The sequence below is a fragment of the Lissotriton helveticus genome, chromosome 1_1 (genome assembly GCF_964261635.1).
Source record: "Lissotriton helveticus chromosome 1_1, aLisHel1.1, whole genome shotgun sequence".
Taxonomy (NCBI): Eukaryota; Metazoa; Chordata; class Amphibia; order Caudata; family Salamandridae; genus Lissotriton; species Lissotriton helveticus.
The window spans coordinates 1,257,157,981-1,257,173,530 of NC_136057.1; the positions used below are offsets into that span (position 1 = coordinate 1,257,157,981).

General features: G+C 46.1%; 1 protein-coding gene across 1 annotated transcript in view; it reads left to right on the forward strand.

The window, feature by feature from the left end:
• MUC19 (mucin 19, oligomeric) overlaps nucleotides 1–15,550 on the forward strand; it is a 1,331,159-nt gene that overhangs the window by 116,808 nt on the left and 1,198,801 nt on the right. The window contains exons 23-25 of the mRNA XM_078649731.1: nucleotides 11,347–11,461; nucleotides 12,633–12,693; nucleotides 13,930–14,036. Coding sequence (XP_078505857.1) covers nucleotides 11,347–11,461; nucleotides 12,633–12,693; nucleotides 13,930–14,036 — 283 coding nt within the window. The remainder of the gene's footprint in view (nucleotides 1–11,346; nucleotides 11,462–12,632; nucleotides 12,694–13,929; nucleotides 14,037–15,550) is intronic.

Genomic DNA, 15,550 nt, shown 5'->3' on the forward strand with positions numbered 1-15,550 from the left:
AAAGCCATCCTACCAATCGGACGAAAAGACGTCCTACTTAATCTTACCCGGACCGGACCGTGTGGGCAATTCTTCGTCTTCCCTTTTCCAGCGCCCAATTGTTCTCTTTCTTCCATGTTTTTACCGCAGCATTCCTGTGGGATTCCAGTCAGGACAGTAGGTCACTTGAGAGAGGTCTGTTCGGAATCGGTGAAGTTCATTCAATCGGCAGCCGGACAAGGGCCCTCTCAAGGCAGGTATACTCCAATCGTTTAGATGTTCACCCCATCGTCTGGACGTCTCTTACCGGACCTTATGTCGCTGATGGACCCCGCGTTGGGACGCCAATTGTGGAATAGTCAGCCCATAACGCACCTGATGCCCAGGCTGCTGGCGCAGGATGCCTCTTAGTTCCCATCTTGAACAATTACCAAATAAAGAGACGGGCGCTGGAAGCAGGAAAACAAGAATAGAGTTTTATTTTTCATGAGGAGAGCCTGTCATTTCGGACACTCGCATAGTGTCTTCAGGAGGTGCTCTAACAAGTTTCTCTGAGGCTTCGTCTTTTATACACATGTTTATGATGCACAAACATTCCTTATTACAATAAAGACACTTTGAAGTAGGAAAAAACATGCTTGGAATCCCAGCTTCAGGCCTATTCCCATACCAGTCGATCAGATGTCATCCTCCCCTCCTGAATGTAACAAGAGATTGCGATCTCTCAGCCGGACATTCCTACAGGACACGAGGGCAGGAGGGGATGATCAAACCAAAGGTTGGGCAGGCGATAGGATCGGACACTTCGGCTGGTGTATCACGGTTTTGTTATGCTGGGCAGGGAAAAAAGGGGGGGTGTACATTCACGAGGCTTGGTCGTAGGACTTAGGACCAGGTCAAAAAGGCCAAGTGCAGCTGGAGGGGGCTCGTCAGCTGAGGGGAAGGGTGTTCTTGGGAGGAAATGGGGGGGGTGAGTCAAGCAGGAGTGCTACTTCTAGAGTAGGGTCACGCAGAGGGAGAGGGTCTTGTGGCCGATGCATGAGCAGTGCGCGCGGGGAGGGGTGCCGGGAACAGATGGGCAGAGAGGCCATGGTGTCTAAAATGGCTGTCGTGTACGTGTGTGCATGGGTCTATGCTGGCGGGATAACACAGTCAGTGTTTAGTGATATCCATTCTGCTTACAACAAGGGGTACAGTGAACACAAATGAACGCCGCTTATGTACATATACATTGCCATTTTCAACAGGGCCTGTAAATTAAATACTACTAGTAGTACTTCAGCATTTATTGTGCCACCCACTGGAGTTGCTTTGTAAAGCATGTCTCAGGCTTGCTGTTGCAGCCTGGGTGTGCAATTTTGAACTGCTATTACGACCTGGAAAATAACCCTTTTGTCAGGCTCAAACCTTCCTTTTTAATATATATGTCACCCCTAGGGTAGGTACTACACAGCCCATAGGGTAGGGTGGTATGTATTTAAAATGTTTAGATGTCCTTGTAGTGAAACATGTTTAAATTAATTTTCCACTGCTGCAAGGACCTACTTCTCCCCTAGGATAACATTGAGTTTCCTTTTTGCATTTGATATGTTATAACATTGGATTGGGATCTGGTAGGTGGATTGAGTTTGGTGTTTGAAGAATTGTAATTAAAAGCCATCTTAAATGGTAAAGTGGGTTTTTATTCCCAATTCTGAAAAGGCAACTTTTAATAAGTTGACATTTTCTTGTCACAAATATTTGGTGTCTGCTGCCTGTATCCTGGATCGCATGACTAGGTGTAATTGGCAGTTTGTCTATGTTTATTGCTCCCAGACAGTGAGACAAAGAGGAGCTGGTGTTAACAGGATGGACTACTCTAAATTAACGCGGCAGAGGAACTGCCATCTACCACATCTGCACATCAAAAAGGTCCTACCTGAGCACTCTTACGAAGGGGTGGGATACTAGTATATTGTCACCCTGGACAATCTGGAGCCAGGGGATGTAGGCAGGAAATTCCAAACACCTCTGGGGCAGCTAAATCCTCTAGAAGCTTCTCACACTTCAAAGTGGACACCAGGTATAAATATTGGACCTCTGACCCCCCAACTCTTCAGGACACATCAAAGACTCAGGAGAAGGACTGCTGTGCTGCTTTGATGCAAGAAGGACTGCCACTTTGTTGCCTTGCTGTGCTGCCCTGCGGCCATCCTGCCTGATTGAAAGGACTGGACCTGCATCTTGAACCCAGGACCACCAGAGTGACTCCAAGGGCTAGTTATACGTCCTACTGATCACAAGCCTCATTGACAGAACAGGCTTTTTACATCTTGAACCTAGCACATGGAGTCTGCCAGCTGTGAGTTTTGCCCTCCAAAGTGGAGCCCCCAGTCCTGGACCCTTGGAAGTGGGCCTGAAGGTGCTGTGCCAGCCCTGATGTAGTCCCAGCAGAACCGACACATCACATTGACTTCCAAAAACTCTGCATCAGAGCCTGTGCAAAACGCATCTTCAACACCAGTCTGCGCATTGCATGCCCCTCATCGGTTCCATCCTTAACACCGACACAGGACTCCGCATTGCAAGCCCTGCAGCTCCTTCAAAACCGACCGGTGCACGAAAGATCCTCAACTCAAGCCTTCCCATCGCTGTCTTGCAGCTCCTAGGAATGTCCACTGCTCAACACATCCTTGATGCGAGACACCTCCATGCTCCGTTACCAGGATTTAAGGTACTCTTGTTCAGCTGGCCTAACTGGGTGCCTATAGCTGGCCCACGTTCCATCATGGCCGAACGGAACTTGTGACTTTATCCCTCTTTAATATTACTTAACTCCGGTTCTACATTTGTCATTCTGGTCTTAAATGATTTATTACATTGTACACTATTTTTCTAAATTGGTGTGAAATTTTTCTTGTGTTGTTTAAGTTTTAACTGTTTGAAGTACTGGATAAATCCTTTGCATAATGCCTTTTAGTTAAGCCCCCGGAAGCTTGTTTCCTTTCCAGTAAAGAATTGGCTTGGTAGTTTGGTCTGCCCTGTTCCCATGATGCACTGGGCCAGGGACAGACTAATTTGCATGTAGCCAGGTTCTGAACTGGGATGGTGTAGTGAGCTAAAAAACGGTGATGGATCAAGCCCTGATCTTTTGACTGGGTAGGAGTGTTCTGCTTAATTCAGATGCTCTGTCCATCACCACCCCCTTTTCTGAATCGTTAAGTTAAGCCAAGCTGCTTTTGTTTCAAGCTTCCAGAGGGTTAAGCATAGGTGAATTTGGGGTTTGCTTGTGACTTCACCCGGACAAGGATTGTGGTTGCTGCTTGAGTAGTGTTACACCCCACCAGCCAGTAGCCAATTCCTTACACTCCCAAATAAGTGCAGTATTGAATTTAAAACTGTCTTTCTATAAATAGCATAACTTCTTGAGTCACCACTTCACTAGTGCAGTGACCAATTGTGATAATTCTTCAACAAAACTCCCTCTCCTTCTTGAAAGAGCATCTCTTCCAATGTAATTTGATCTAATCACGAACAGCCCCCCCACCCCAGTTAATGGAATGTTTACATGGATTTGCCATGAATTCTCAGCTCCTCATACTTTGAACAGTTTTTCTAATGTGCCTTTGGGTGCAGCACAGTGGCGGCTGGCATGGCTCATGGGTGGTAGGGCAGGCTCAGGGTGGAAGGGCAATGTAAATAAAAATATTAGAATGCTGGGTCGGGATTGGTCTGAGTGTCCTGGTTCAACGCTCAGCCAGGAAATGGCAGCCTGGGCATGATCTACCGCAAGCTGTAATGCAGCCTGCATGGAGAATAGGAAAATTACGCATGACTGTTTTAGGAGGCCCCAAGAGGGGCAGCCAAACAGTCATGTGCAATTAGGAGTGGGCAAACCACTCATCCCCTGCCCCGCTCCAACCGTAGAGCAGCCCTGCCCACCTGCCTGCCTGCAAAGTAGCACAGAAATATAAAATGATAACTCAAAGGTCTTATCCATTTATGTTTTGTTTACTTTGCACTTCTTAAAAGCAGTGAGGCGATGCTCCTCCGCCATAGCACGAGCTGGGCAGTCAATATATTCTGAAGGCTAGACATATGCTCTAGCACAAGCTTCAGGCAAACATTTGCCAACTCTTCCAAATTGTAAATAAGTAATTCATTTAACGCTTCCTTACCTGCGAGGGTGTTTGTGAGTGGACTACTTGCCCCAGAAAACAGCGGGGCAGTCAGCGTGGGTTCCAGCATCTCCCTCACCGGCAGCACTTTATCAACAGCTCGTGCCTCCCGCTTCGCGGGAGACGCTTTGTTACCTGCGAGGGCGTTTGTGAGTGAACTACTAGCCCCAGGAAACAGCGGGGCAGTCAGCGTGGATCCCAGCCCCTCCCTCACCACCGGCAGCACTTTATAAACAGCTCGCGCCTTGCGCTTTGCGGGAGACGCTTCGTTACCTGTGAGGGTGTTTGTGAGTGGACTACTTGCCCCAGGAAACAGTGGGGCAGACATAGTGGGTACCAGCCCCTCCCTCACCACTGGCAGCACTTTATCAACAGCTTGCACCTCCCGCTTCGCGGGAGACATTTCGTAACTCTTTGAGGGCGTTTGTGAGTGGACTACTTGCCCCAGGAAACAGCGGGGCAGTCAGCGTGGGTCCCAGCCCCTCCCTCACCACTGGCAGCACGTTATCAACAGCTCTCGCCTCCTTCTTCGCGGGAGACGCTTTGTTACCTGTGAGGGCGTTTGTGAGTGGACTACTTGCTCCAGGAAACAGCGGGGCAGTCAGCGTGGGTCCCAGCACCTCCCTCACCACCGGCAGCACATTATAAACGGCTCGCACCTCCCGCATCGCGGGAGACACTTTGTTACCTGCAAGGGCGTTTGTGAGTGGACTACTTGCTCCAGGAAACAGCGGAGCAGTCAGCATGGGTCCCAGCCCCTCCCTCACCACCGGCAGCACTTTATCAACAGCTCACGCCTCCGGCTTCATGGGAGACGCTTCGTTACCTGCGAGGGCGTTTGTGAGTGGACTACTTGCCCCAGGAAACAGCGGGGCAGACAGCGTGGGTCCCAGCCCCTCCCTCACCACTGGCAGCACTTTATCAACAGCTCGCGCCTCCTGCTTCGCTGGAGATGTTTCGTTACCTGCGAGGGCGTTTGTGAGTGGACTACTTGCCCCAGGAAACAGCGGGGCAGTCAGCGTGGGTCCCAGCCCCTCCCTCACCACCGGCAGCACTTTATCAACAGCTCATGCCTCCTGCTTCGCGGGAGACGCTTCGTTTCTTGCGAGGGCGTTTGTAAGTAGACTACTTGCCTCAGGAAACAGCAGGGCAGTCAGCGTGGGTCCCAGCCCCTCCCTCACCACCGGCAGCACTTTATCAACAGCTCGTGCCTCCCGCTTCGCAGAAGGCGCTTCGTTACCTGCGAGGGCGTTTGTGAGTGGTCTACTTGCCCCAGGAAACAGCGAGGCAGTCAGCGTGGGTCCCAGCCCCTCCCTCACTACTGGCAGTGGTACTTAAGCAATCCTTGCCTCCCACCCCGTGGGACGTGCGCGGGCGCGCGCCGGGCCCATCCTAGCCCGTCATCGCCAGGAAGAGGCAGGGCAGGCTCCCCCCTGACATTTCAGCTAAGGGACACAAGGTACTGTTGCAACACCACTCTGTGGGACCTTTTTTGCACTCACTCGGGGGCCCTTGCCACCTTTATCACCACTTTTTTGGGGAACTATAGGCAGCAAAAATTGTGATCTGTCAGTACGTTGCTGTCGTAGCTCCATGTTTATACGTACTCAATGGGCAAGAGGAAATCAATGGAGGGTGGGGGGTAGTCGGGAATAAGAAAGGCAAAAAGGTTAAAAAAGTGAGCTATGCGGCTAACAACTGTGTCCTCGACAGAATAGAGTTAATTGTATCTGACAACCCCCAACGAACAATTCCATCTATGTTCAGAAAACAGGTTCACCCACTCACTAACCCAATCCTCCATAATCTACCGGTAGAGGGTACTGAGAAACTTCCTCCACTTCCACCTTCTTAACCACCACCAAATCGAAATAATCTAGGGGTCATAAGCACCAAGTGAGGCGACAAGTACCCTTCTCCAATCTCGTGTGCCAATAGATTTGCAGTACTGGAGCACTTGCCAGAGGGACTCTACCCCTGACATGGAATGAATGCAATTCTATTGGCGCTGGTAATTTGGCGAATAGATGTGGATGCAGAGATTCAAATGAGGGGTTGCTCCAGAAAGTGGAATAGTTACAAAAAGAGGTGGACCTTTTAAGGAAAATGGTGGAAGCTTTAAACTGCAGACCAAGCCTCCTATACCAGCTGCCACACCATTGCCCCAGCCTCTCCCCTCTACATGCCTTCCTCATTGGAATAGTTCAATGAGTGGTGTCCCTCCTCAGGGGGGTGGCGGGATCCCCTCTGGGTTGCGAGATCTAAGTAATGCCATTCCTCCCATGGCCCCAGTCCCTAGTTTGGAAAAAGCGCTTGCTGACCCAATGAAAGCTCCAGGGGCTCGTCACATTTCTTCTTCCAACACTTTGAGGCACCAGGGGCAACCTCTTACGGACACGCTCATGAACTCTCGGGCAACAGTCTACATGGTGAAAGTCCCAAAACCTTCCCATAGACAGGGGTATGAAAGCAGCGAGTCCCTTCACAACAAGGCAATACATTTGTTGCGACATGTAAGGGGATGCAGCTCCATAATCCGTGAGGATATCCTCAGAGCAAGGAGGATTGCCTCGCGAAATTCTGAGCTAGATTGCATTGAGCTGTTGCTAACCGATGCGGTTCTCGCTGAGAATTTGCTGGCCTTGGAGTTCCGCACCTCCTCCCGAGAGCACTCTGCCATCCAGATTAGAGACTCTCCACTTTGGTCATTATCGGGGGTGGCAGACCAAGATAAAGCGGGGAGAAGGGGAGGGGGGTCTGGCCTGAATAGGGTAAACTGACTAAAACCAGGGTCAATTGAAAACAACACCACCGCTTAAATTGCAGCAAGGCGTAGAGAGTCTAATGCCCCAGCCAACTCTCTAGCTGCAGGAATTTTAAAGGGTCAGGGATTGGTTCCAGAGGATACACAGGCAATGTTTGGTGACTTAGACAGTGTAGCAGTGGAGACCTTGACTATTACGACTAATTCAACAATCCTTAATATTCTTTCGTGGAATATAGCCGGGCTAGAGAAGAAATTACTGCTGCCCGAATGGAATAGATTTGTTGAAAAGTTTGAGATATGTCTATTCCAGGAGACATGGAGCCTAACTCCTCCTTATAAATCCGGCTATATTTCCTATTTTATCCCTGCAACTAGCTCAGGTAACGGACGCCCCTCTGGGGGGCTGCAAATCTGGATTAGTATTTCCCTCAATTGGACGATCACTACACACACTTGCCTGATACGGGACATTATTCACTTGACTGTCAGAGGTATCACTAATGGAATAGCCTTAGAATTATTTAACATCTATGCAAGAGGCTCTCCAGGCGCCTAGACATCATCGACCATAACATCCTTGGAAAGTATGTTATCTTCCATCTCGCCACACTCTAACATTGTAGTAGCTGGGGACTTCAATGTTACATTTGAACCTCTGAGTGCGGACGACCTCCTGGGAACTGCCGAAGAGGATGCAAAATGGGCTATCCTGCCCCTTAGTCTTGATCCCATTAAGAAGTGGTCCCAGAGAGGTATTCAGATTAATGCCCTTACCTTGGAATATGGTCTAAGAGCTGTGAATGGGAGAACACTCTCTGATTTAAGCGGAGCTAACACCTTTAATAGGATAAGCTCCCCATCCAGAATAGACTATATTCTTATTGATGTTCGACTCTGGGGGGACTTGGAAGATATGGTAGTTATGCCTTCTATAGACAGTCACCATAACCCTCTCTGTCTACAAGTAAATAATATCTGGTGACCCTCTGGGCCAAAGGCACGTAATCGTCCCTCAATGACAAACAGAGAGGTAATCCCCTCTAACTGTAATCGACGCCTTAAATGGCACAAAGTCTCCCAGCAAGAAGACAAACTGCAAAGTATTAGGAAGGTTGTCGAATATAAGAACAGGGAACTAATGGCGTTCTATAATGATATGGGGAAGCAATCTAATTTTCATCATTTTTACCAAGATCAATTAATAAGCTAAGTTCCTTTTTTATCGTACAAGGGAAATTGGCCCCAAAGCACGATTAAGCAAGGCCCACCAATCCATGGTATTCTCTGGGTTGTAGGGAAAAGAGAGCGGCACTATCTCTCGCCGTCAGAACGAAGGATCTACCAGCAATTAAAATAGCAAGGAAAGATTACTCCAAGGCTTTGGTGGAAGCAAAACGCAATTGGGATGAGGCCCATTGGCAGGAACTCAAGCAGGCCTCGTTCCAGAGGGAGCAACACTATTCTGGGATTTAATTAATAAAGGGAATAGAAAAGGTTCCAACCCATTCCCTAATTATATTACAGACCAGCAATGGCAAGAACACTTCTCCAATCTTTATTCCGGAGAAGAATGTCTTGCGTCCCCAAGCGTTGAGACCTCCCCAATTAGTACAGGTGCCCCAGAGTTATTGGACAATTTTGAGCTCCAAGAGGTGGAGCTAGCAATAAACAGCATAGCTCCAGGAAAGGCAGCGGGTCCCGATGGTCTTCCCGGGGACCTACTCTTGTACGATCCTAAGCCTTGGGCTCATTTTATTTTACTTATAATGAATCTGATAGCGAGGAGTTTTCCTGTTCCGGACTCCTGGAAAGGTGCGGAGGTGGTCCCAATATTCAAGAAAGGAAATAGGGAGGACCCTGCCAACTACAGACCAATTAGTTTAATCGAGGTGATCCGGAAGGTGGTTGGCAGGGTGCTCCTAATGAGGATTAGAACGTGGATGGAGGATGGAAACGTCCTGTCCCATTATCAAGCGGGGTTCAGGCAGAAGGTGGGAACAATGGACCAGGTGTTCAGATTCTTCATGATCTATTGGAAAATAGTGATCACGGGGAAAGGTAGTCTATACCTGGCCTTTATAGATCTGAAGACTGCATTCAACCTGGTGCCCCGGGAGAAGCTCTGGCAGGTCCTACAAAAACTGGGCATTTCCCCCCAGATTCTTGACTTCTTAAAAGGTCTGCATAATCACAACTATGCTAAAATTAGGTGGGGATCTCAAGGGCAGTTGACAAAGAGGATTGTGATGAACAGGGGGGGTACGCCAGGGATGCGTGTTGGCCCCCACCCTGTTTTCATTATTCATTAATGGGGTGATGGACCACCTCAATGAGGAACCAACTGATGCTCCCACTTTGGCGGGGGAGAAGACACCAACCCTCCTGTTCGCCGACGATACCCTCCTGATCTCTAAGTCACCGGGTGGCCTCCAAAAGCTTTTAAACAGATTTAGCTCCTTTTGTAATTCTCGGGGGTTGATAATTAATACAAGCAAAACCAAATTAATGACTATCAACCCCTCAAAACGGTTTAGAAATGGCATTGCTCTGAACGATGCCCCCTTGGATGTAGTCGAGTCTTTTGACTATTTCGGAATTCGGATTTCTAAAAATATGAGATGGAGTTCCCATCTCGCCAAGATGCTCTTAAACCACAAGCGGGTGTCTGGGGTCATTGTCAGAGAACAACATCTGTCTGCGAGTAGGCCAGTTGCCCCGGCGCTTGCGGTCTATGACAGCAAAGCACTACCTTCGGCCCTATATGGGGCTGAACTCTGGGGCTTCGAGAATACTAGTGAGCTTGCTAGGTCGGAAAACAAGTTTTTAAGAGACCTCATTTCTCTTCCCATTTCTACCCCTTTGAAGCCTCTATTCTTTGATATGGGAAGGCGCTCCATTCAGGATATTGCACGTCTTCGCCCCTTGCTTTTTTGGGCGCGCATACGAAGGACCGCTGAGCTGTCCAATTATGCTGCTGCCCTTGATGAACTGGTGTCAGCCGACATAAGGAGCAGAATCAAATGGATAGTAGTCTTCAGGCAGCTTTTATTCGATATTGGATTCAGAGAGGCTTGGACTAGTCAGATCCCACCATCCAAGCAAGATCTAAAGCGCGCCTATTGGGATTGGGTGCAGACACTTGAGCTATCCAATTAAAATTCTGGGAAACTTACCGAGGTGTTCTTTGAACACAAAAACATCTGCAAATTAGAACCTTACCTCGACTTTATACAGGTCCCCAGGGACAGGGTCCTATATATGAAGATGAGATTAGGGACCCTGCCGCTCAACAATGTGATAGCATGTTGGAAGGGGCCTAATTCAACATCTGCTCCTTGTCCAAGTTGTGCCTACCCCAAAGAGTCCATTGCCCATTTGCTCTTTGCATGTCCGGCCTACAGGATGGCAAGAGCAAAATGGCTCAAACCAGTCTGTAAAATGGTAGGCCTAACGAACTATCGTGCTGCATTACGCATCCTAAAAACTGATACTTCCTCCTTGACATTGATTTATGGAGTAGCTAAATTTTTGGGATGCGCATGGCTGATAAGAACAAAGATCCAGGCAAAAAATGCAATAAGTTCAAACACCTGAGACCTGCATGGGCGACAGATAAGATAAAAGCAATGCTCTAAGAGAATAATGTCTAGTGTAAAAATCCTTATGGTTGTACTCCCATTTTATTAGCCTTGTGAAATGGATTTCCCTTCTCTTTTATCCCATATTTATTTTTAATTTCTAATTTTGTATATTCGTGGCTTTTAACTGTTTGGAATTTAATGTATATTATGATGGTTTTCAAGTGGTACATGTTTACACAAATCGGATTTTTATGATGTATACGCTTTTATGATAGCATTTTATCGAAAAAGCTTACTACTACTAGAATTCATTTAACAGTGAAAATCTTTTCAATTTAGTACTTTATATAGTATCATTTCACTATCTGACTTGAGTCTTCAAGCTCAGCAATCTTTAGTTTGCACGTTAGCCCATCACACCAATTTTGTTTGGCATGCTGGCCAGTGATGTTGCCATTCCTCGATGCTTTAATCAACAGCATATTCCCACGGTCTGTCCCTGAAAGACCTTTGAAGACAAGTCAACTTTTTCCTACTTCCATTGATGGAGCTCCACACTGGGAAGGTAAGCAGTCCTAGTTTAAAAAGAGGCATTTAACGTATATGGTGCTGTGATATTTACCCAAGTGATAGGAAATAGTTGTCGGTCATTTGCAGTAGTAGATTTTGCAGTACTTGTCAGAACTAACGTTGTGAATAATGTTACCCTAGCAATCATGTACTAATGAGAGCATCTTGTATTGTAAAGGTCTTGGCGGGCATGGCCTACCAGCAAATGCTGTGTCATTATGAATATATATCTGACTGGGACAACATGACCACTTTCAAAAGAAAATTATTTTTAATTTGTTCTTTTATACAGGATTACCTTACCACATTTTAACAAGGTGTACAGAGTACAGCAACTTGGAATGTACAAGACAATAATCAGCCGCAGAGGGATTGCACAAATCACTATGAGTCAAAATGCATTTCATGTAAGTATATAATTATATATATATATATATGGCTGACCTATGACGATGCTTGACATGGAATCACCTTGGAACACTTGTGGACATGTTTGACAGAGAAGTAAAGCAATGGTAACGATGCAGGGGTGTGTTGCTCGTTCATACCAGTATCAATGTGAGCAACCTTTGGTAAAGCAATGGGTTTGGCGTTGAGGATTTATTTATTTACTTGTTTGTTTATGTATTTATTTTGTAAACATATTCAATAGGAATTACACGATGAAAGGTAATGGAGAGTAAATAATTCTGCTTTCTGAAGGTGACTTCCATACATTTGCAAAAAAAATGTAAACATCACAAACAAACAAAATAAAGTGAAATGGAAGCGGGAGTGTACACAGAGAGTGGCCCACCAGCCTTGCCACTACAGAGCTGGGAAAAGCAAAAGAAAAAAGAGCGAAGGCTGAACATTTCAGACCCATGTGATCGGTTTAAAGGGGCCCCAAACAATACAATATTTATCAAAAAAATAATTTCTCATTGGATTCGTAAATCCTAGACTCTCATTGGGTCATCTGGAGTGGGGTTTACTGAGTGTGCTTGAGCATACATCCTCACAAACATAATAATTGGGACAAGAAAGATGCGCATTGTGGAAATGTTTAATTACATGCAATATTAATATGATTACTCCATGGTGCAGCCTCCCTTATCTTCTCCCTGTTTGCCCTCCCTTCTGTTGCCTGCCCTATGCCACATTCACCAGAACACTTGGGTAGCTTCTGCTTTTATTGCCAGGTGGGGATTGAGCGTCTCTATGCCGATTATGGGTAACGGCAGTTGGGCCTAAAGACAGAGGGGCAGTAAGGTTTATCTTCTGTTTGTGGAAATGGAAACCAGCCTTCTTCCTAGTGGCACTGTATAGGGTCCAATCTTTGTGACTCAAGATCAAATGCCATGCAAAGTTACATGCCATGAGTTCAAAGTCCAAATGATGTCACTTCCTGTGACGTCATGAGACCAACGTATTATTGATATCAGGTTTGCTACTCCTTTAAATTTCCGTAAATAACAGAAATGGCTTAAATAAAAAGCATAAGCATTAAGCTTCATGCTTACAAAGGCAATCAGGGCAAGGGAATATTTGTGAACAATTGTGACACTTATTATTGAGCTCTTTGTTTTTCTATTTCAGTTCAAAATGAGTAAACAGTATAAAACGTGTGGACAGTGTGGCAACGGCGTTGACCAGCCTGGTGAGGAACACTAAGACAACTTTTTGAAAACTCTTATGTACTTACTGTGACAAGTGTGGTTGCTTCTAATGCAATGCTTGTGATTTATAAAATGTGCTGTTATTCACTTGAAAAGTGCAAAGTGGGAATGTCCGGGTTTTTACCTTTTCAGAAGGCACTAGCATGAAATGTTGTTTCAGTGGTACCTGACACCCTGACAGCACGTGTCCTAATGCTGCCATGAGTACTCCTTACCCTCACCCGGAATAGCTTTGCTGCATGATCTGGGCCTTATTTAGATGTTAGTGGACAAGGACTCCGTCAGCTATATTGACTATAATACAGCTGTAATATGGTGGACGGGATACACACCCACCCTGGCTGGACTTACGCCCTCCATATTTACAGATTTGTTCCAGCCCAGCGGAGGTCTGGGTGCTTTTACAAGAGCACCCAGATCCCTGTCCCTGGATCGCAAAATGCGATGCAGGGTGCGCTACGAAATTCGTTTTATTCATTTAATTGTTTACTTACCTGCAATCATCCATATTCCGGTGTTTATCACCCCCACCCTGCCCCTCCCCACCCCGCCTGTCTGCCCCACCACAACTCCCTCCACGGGCCGCGGCTGGGCACTGATAGTTTGCTGAGTGACCACCACGGTTTAGGCAGCCTCTCAGGAACCTTTTATGTTTTTCAAAAACAAACTCCCAAAGCATAGGTTTATTTTTGAAAAACAAAAAAAACGAATGACCCTGAGACCTAAACTCCCAGTGCGTTTTCTCCCAGGATGTGAGGATCTTTTGCTATTTGTCTTCAATTTGGGACTGCCAGAGTTTCCTTGACGGTACTTATTTAAAAAAATGTACATCAGACCATTCACTCTAAATAGGGCGGGTGGTCTGATGTACTTACACTGACAACTACAACTCCAACTCCGTCAGGCTGCTGATGTAGGGCTTCCACTTGTAAAACCAGCCATGCATACAGTCATTGGAAACATGATGGTCTACCCGACTCTGCATAGAGCAGGTGGACCATCAGCTTGGAGGACAGGCTACTACGCCACATTCTGTCTGCCAAACTCCAAATCAGACCCTTAGTCTTGAACCATTCGAGCCATTAGGTTGCAATGTAAAGCTCACTTGCTACTGCATTGCATTTTCAGTTTAATAATAACATTACTCCTTTTTAAAAAAAAATAATCTCCTAATGCTCTAAAAATTATTGACATAAAAATATATTTGTACTTTTCAGGGAATGATCCAGCAGAACTAAGAGATTTTTTTCAAAGCAACATAATTACTCCAACTCCGGGAGAGACTCTTGTAATCACCTTAGACGCATGTGATGCAGGACTGAATGTAAGCATTTACCGGTCAAACTATGATGGAGTGTCTCATTGTTTGTGTAGTTACTGTGGTTTCATTTAAGTTGTTTTAGCAAGTTATTGCATTTCTGACTGAGCAACACATCAATCACTCTCACAATGTCTTACTACTTCCCTTCATCAAATTGGGAGTCCTTTCTTCTTGTTTGTGGGTGCTCACTGTTTAATGCTCCCATTCTAAATATACCACCCTTCTTCTAAAACCTCCTAAGAAAGGATAAGCTATATAAATGTAATACCTGGAGCTCTGCTGTGTATGTGTAGGAGCTCAAAAAGGAGGGTTGAATAACTTGGCCGAGATTTGGAAAGAGGGATAAGCTGAGGAGGGAGGGTCACATTGATGGAGAAAGTATTGCACAAGGGGGTTGATCACATGGTATCCACCAAATGAATTTCAGCAGCAAGTCCCAGACATGATGTTTCAAGCCTCCAGGCACCACAGGTTGGAGTGTTTCAGTTATCCCGAGGTACTTTCAATTCCAGTGAGAGTGAATTCTGGAGTGACTAGCTAAGCACACCTCTTAATGTGCATTGGTTAAATTTCATGTTTTTCCATGGAGGATGGCATACACTGACAAATGTCCCATAATCTGAGGAGAAAATAATAATATGTAGCATATGCTCCTCGGCTAAGGCCAAGGACCATCGCTCTACTGCTTTCAAGTAGTGCAAAAGAAAAATAAAATGATAATAACGGAACATTATTATCATTATTTTAGTGTTGCAGTTGCACTGCAACCTGGTTAAGTAAGGGCGGGGTGTGACTGGGCTCCTGTGACTTCGAGGAAGGAGGAGTGGTGGCTGCACCTTAAGTGCGCATGACGGTTTGGCTGACCGTCTCGGGCTGGCCAAACTGTCATGTGCCCTTTGCATGTACTCCACAAGCTGTATTGCACAGCCTGGGAGGAGAACATGCCCAGCCTCCAAGTCCCCCTTTGAGTGCGGAACCACGGAACTCAGACCAATCACAATGGTGCTGTAAGGCGGCGTTGTGATTAGTCTGGGGAGTCTGGGAGCCTGGGTGCTTCCTGTGATGGAGGAGAGATGAAGGCTGGCGACAGTGTCCACCAGGTAAGTTTTCCTTTCTTTTCTATTTATTTTTTGCCAACACCCCACCTTCCCCTGCCTCCTCGCCACTGTCCTCTACCAGCCGCTACTGATAATTTGGCCCTTCTACTTGTAATTCAAACACAGTTATATGCACAAGCAGTAAAATCTTCCCCAATGAAGAGGGAGGACTGAATATAGCACTATAATGTAAATATATAAATTAATTAATAAATACACCCACTATTATTTAAATATACTTTAAATGCGAACTATACAATATCATGTTTTCATAAGAAATTTATTTGGTGATATGTCACCTCTTCATGTTTGGCAAGTACTAGTAATTCTAAATTTCATTCGTCAATTGTCAACATTTTGAGACACTAGGACTCCATTTATTTTCATAGAAAGAGTCCTTAACAGCCATGCTTTCTTTTC